This window comes from Tursiops truncatus, chromosome 3, assembly GCF_011762595.2.
Source record: "Tursiops truncatus isolate mTurTru1 chromosome 3, mTurTru1.mat.Y, whole genome shotgun sequence".
NCBI classification, from domain to species: domain Eukaryota; kingdom Metazoa; phylum Chordata; class Mammalia; order Artiodactyla; family Delphinidae; genus Tursiops; species Tursiops truncatus.
In genome coordinates, this window is record NC_047036.1 from 164,967,964 (window position 1) to 164,971,591 (window position 3,628).

The 3,628-nt window shown below is 49.8% G+C and overlaps 1 protein-coding gene across 1 annotated transcript; it reads right to left on the reverse strand.

The window, feature by feature from the left end:
• Positions 1–711: 711 nt before the first annotated feature.
• Positions 712–1,523, reverse strand: NFILZ (NFIL3 like basic leucine zipper). The gene has a single exon (XM_033855173.1). It carries the CDS (start codon positions 1,444–1,446, stop codon positions 712–714), a length of 735 nt encoding a protein of 244 aa, XP_033711064.1. The 5' UTR covers positions 1,447–1,523.
• Between the last annotated feature and the right edge of the window lie 2,105 nt (positions 1,524–3,628).

A 3,628-nucleotide genomic window follows, 5' to 3' on the forward strand; every position in this document is an offset into this window, starting at 1 on the left:
GAACGAACGAATGAAAGAACGAAGGAAGGGAGGGAGGAAGGAAGGGAGAATGGTTGGGTGAGTTGATGTGGTTAGATGGCTGAGTGGTTAGATGGCTGAATAGATAGATGGAAGGAAGGATGGATGGATGGATAGATGGACAGATGGAAGGATGGATGGAGGATGGATGGGTGGGTGGATGGGTAGATGGATAAATGGACTGATGGAAGGATGGATGGGTGGATAGATGGAAGGATGGATGGAGGATGGGTGGGTGGGTGGATGGATGGATGGATGGATGGAAGGAAGGATGGATGGATGGATGGATGGATGGATGGCCTGATGGAAGGATGGATGGGTGGATAGATGGATGGATGGACAAATGAGTAGATGGGTGGGTGGATGGATGGATGAGTGGGTGGATGAATGGATGAATGGAAGAAGGAAGAAAAAATGACTACCCAAAACAAATATTTTAGGCAGGATAGGAGCCATGGTATGATCCAAGGTACCCCAGCCTCTCCTCTTAAAGGTCTGGTCTGGACACTAAGAAGTGGACCCTCCCCCCAGCCAGGGCACCCACGGCCTCCCACAGGCCTTTCCCAGTCTTGGGAGCTGGGTCAAGGCCAAGCCACTCATACCCCCAGACAAACCCACGATCAGCCCCCACTGCACCCTGGCAGGCCTGGCCTTGCCCAGGAGAAGCTTTCAGATGGGGGCCCAGCCACCCCCCTAGCCCCAAGGTACTCTGCCTGAGGCTTGGGGCTTGATACGCAATTTGTGGGGCAGGGAGGGCTGAGCCAGACCCTCTGGATCCTTCCCAGGGACCGGGAAGGCCACCCCAGGAGGCAACCCCACGGGATCAACACTGGGCGTCAGCAACACATCTGAGCACCCTGAGGCCCGGCAACCAGGGGGTATGGGTGACCACAGCCTCCAGCAGGGCCTGAGCTCGGGTCTGGGCCCCTCATGTCTATCCAGGGGGTGACAGCTGAAGAAGGCAGCTGGAAGGGAACTCTGCAAGGCCATGTCCATTCTCTTGGGGGTAGGGGGTTCAGGGTCCTGGAGGGACCTGGGGGAAGTGGCCAGGCCAGTCCAGCTGGCAGCCACCAGGCAGCCCCAGCATCCTGGAACCCCAGCGTCCAAGGAACACGGTCTCAAGAGGCAGCCATGGGAAGCGGGAAGAGAGGGGAGCTGTTCAGCCCTAGGGTGGGGGTCTCCAGCCCAGGGCGACTCCCATAGCAGAGTGGGCAGGGTCCAGGTACCACCAGTGGGGGGCAGGAGGCCAAAGCGATGTTTGAGAGCCCGTAGCTCAGTCCTGAGCAGAGCGTTCTCCTCGAGCAATGCGTCCAGCCTGCCCTCTAGGGCCGCGTCATTGAGACGTCGCTTCTCCCGGGATCTCTTGGCCGCTTCGTTGTTCTTCCTCCGCTTCTCCCAGTAAACCGTATCCTTCTTCTCTTCTGGCATGAACTCCCGCTGCCGACGCACGGCCGTACGCCGGCCCCACGGTCGCCTCAGGGTTTTGCCGCAACCCTGGGGTACATCTGGCGGGACCAAGAGACCCACATCCATGGCTGCCTGGGGACCCTGGGGAGGAGAAAAAAGTTCTTGGACTGGAGGTAGGAGGCTGACCTGGGTGACTCCTTCCTCTAATTTATCCTGTGTCTCCGCCATCCCCAGGGGAAGGGGCGCGGGTGGAGTGGGAATTGGGCTGGAGACCAGGGTGGAAGCAGAAAGAGGTGTAGCAGGGAGAGTGAGGACCTGGTGGGATGCTTTAGTGCCTGATGGAGAAGTGGGTGAGGCTGCAGAGAGAGGTTGGTTGACTGGGATAAGGCTTAAAAGCAGACCACAGTCGTCATGGAGAGGTGCTTGGGTACCATATCCTCAGGAGGATGCAGGCTCTTTTCCAGGAGTTCTTACCACTGAGAAGGTCAGCAGACCAGCCAAGGGCTCAGTTCAATCTGAGCTCCAGGGTAAGATTCTTGGAGAACCAGAGAGACATAGGAGGAAAGCTTAACCTAGAAAAAGAGAGTGTGTGCCCATGGAGTTAAACTGAGCCAAGGTGGGGTCAGAAGATAAGCTACTACTCATCTGAAAAGAGCCAAGGTTGTGCACCAAGATGTCCTCCATCTGTGGCCAGAATTTTGCACCTGCCCAGCCACCCTACCTATATTTTCATAAGGTCTTCTATTCGCCCACCCACTCACTCATCTCTCCGTCCCTCTACCCACCTACCTAACCAACTCACATTCCATCCATTTATCCATTGATCCACCCATCCACCATCTATTTATCCATCCATCCACTCCTTCAAACACCCGTCCATCCCCCACCCGATTGTACAATCCTCTGTCCATCTCCCACCCACTCACTCATCCATCTAACTGTCCATTCATTCACTGATAGCTTCATTTTAAAAATAATATTGTGCCTACAGGTAAAAGAAAAAATAGACAGGGAATTATTCCCTGGCGGTCCAGTGGTTAGGACTTGGCGCTTTCACTGCTGTGGACCTGGGTTCAATCCCTGGTCAGGGAACTAAGATCCTGCAAGCCGCGCAGCGTGGCCTAAAAAGAGAAAAGGAAGAAAAAATAGACAAATTGAACCTTATGAAAGTTTTTTAATTTTGTGCATCAAAAGAAACTATCTACAGAGTAAAAAGGCAACCCACAGAATGGGAGAAAATATTTGCAAATTACATATCTGATATAATACCCAGATTACATAGGGATTAATATCCAGAATACATAGAAATCTCTTAAAACTCAACAACAACAAAAACCAAACAACCCAATTCAAGAATGAGCAAAAGACCTGAGTAGACATTTCTCCAAAGAAGCTATAAAAATGGCCAAAAAGCACATGAAAAGATGTTCAGTGTCACTAATAATTAGGGAAATATAAATCAAAACCACAATGAGATACCTCCTCACACCTCTTTGGATGGCTACTATCAAAACAACAGAAAATAGCAAGGGTTGGCCAAGATGTGGAGAAACTGGAAACTTTATGAACTGTTTGTGGGAATGTAAAGAATGGTATAGCCATCGTGGAAAACAGTATGATGGTTCCTCAAAAAAAATTAAAAATAGGATTACCACATGATCCAGCAATTCCACTTCTGGATATATACCCAACAGACTTGAAAGCATGGTCTCAAAGATATATTTGTACACCCATGTTCGTAGCAGCATCATTCACAGTAGCCAAAAGGTGGAAGCAACCCAAGTGTCCATCAACAGATGAATGGATAGGCAAAATGTGGTCCATCCATACAGTAGAATATTATTCAGCCTTAAAAAGGAAGGAAATTCTGACACATGCTACAACGTGGATGAAACTTAAGGACGTTATTTCATTAAGACACGAAATAAGCCAGTGACAAAAGGACAAATACTGTATGATTTCCTTTATAGGAAGTACTTAGAGTAGTCAAAGCCATAAAGACAGAAAGTATCATGGTGGTTGCCAGGGACTGGGGAGGGGAATGGGGAGTTAGCATTTAATGGATACAGAATTTCAGTTTTAGAAGATGAGAAGAGTTATGAAGATGGATGGTGGCGATGGTTGCACAATACCTGTCATGTGAATGTATTTAATACCACTGAACTGTATACTTAAAAATGGTTAAGATGGTAAATTTTACCAC

Excerpts from the sequence above, each read along its gene's own strand:
- NFILZ (XM_033855173.1), bottom strand. The coding sequence starts at position 1,446 with ATGCCAGAAGAGAAGAAGGATACGGTTTACTGGGAGAAGCGGAGGAAG.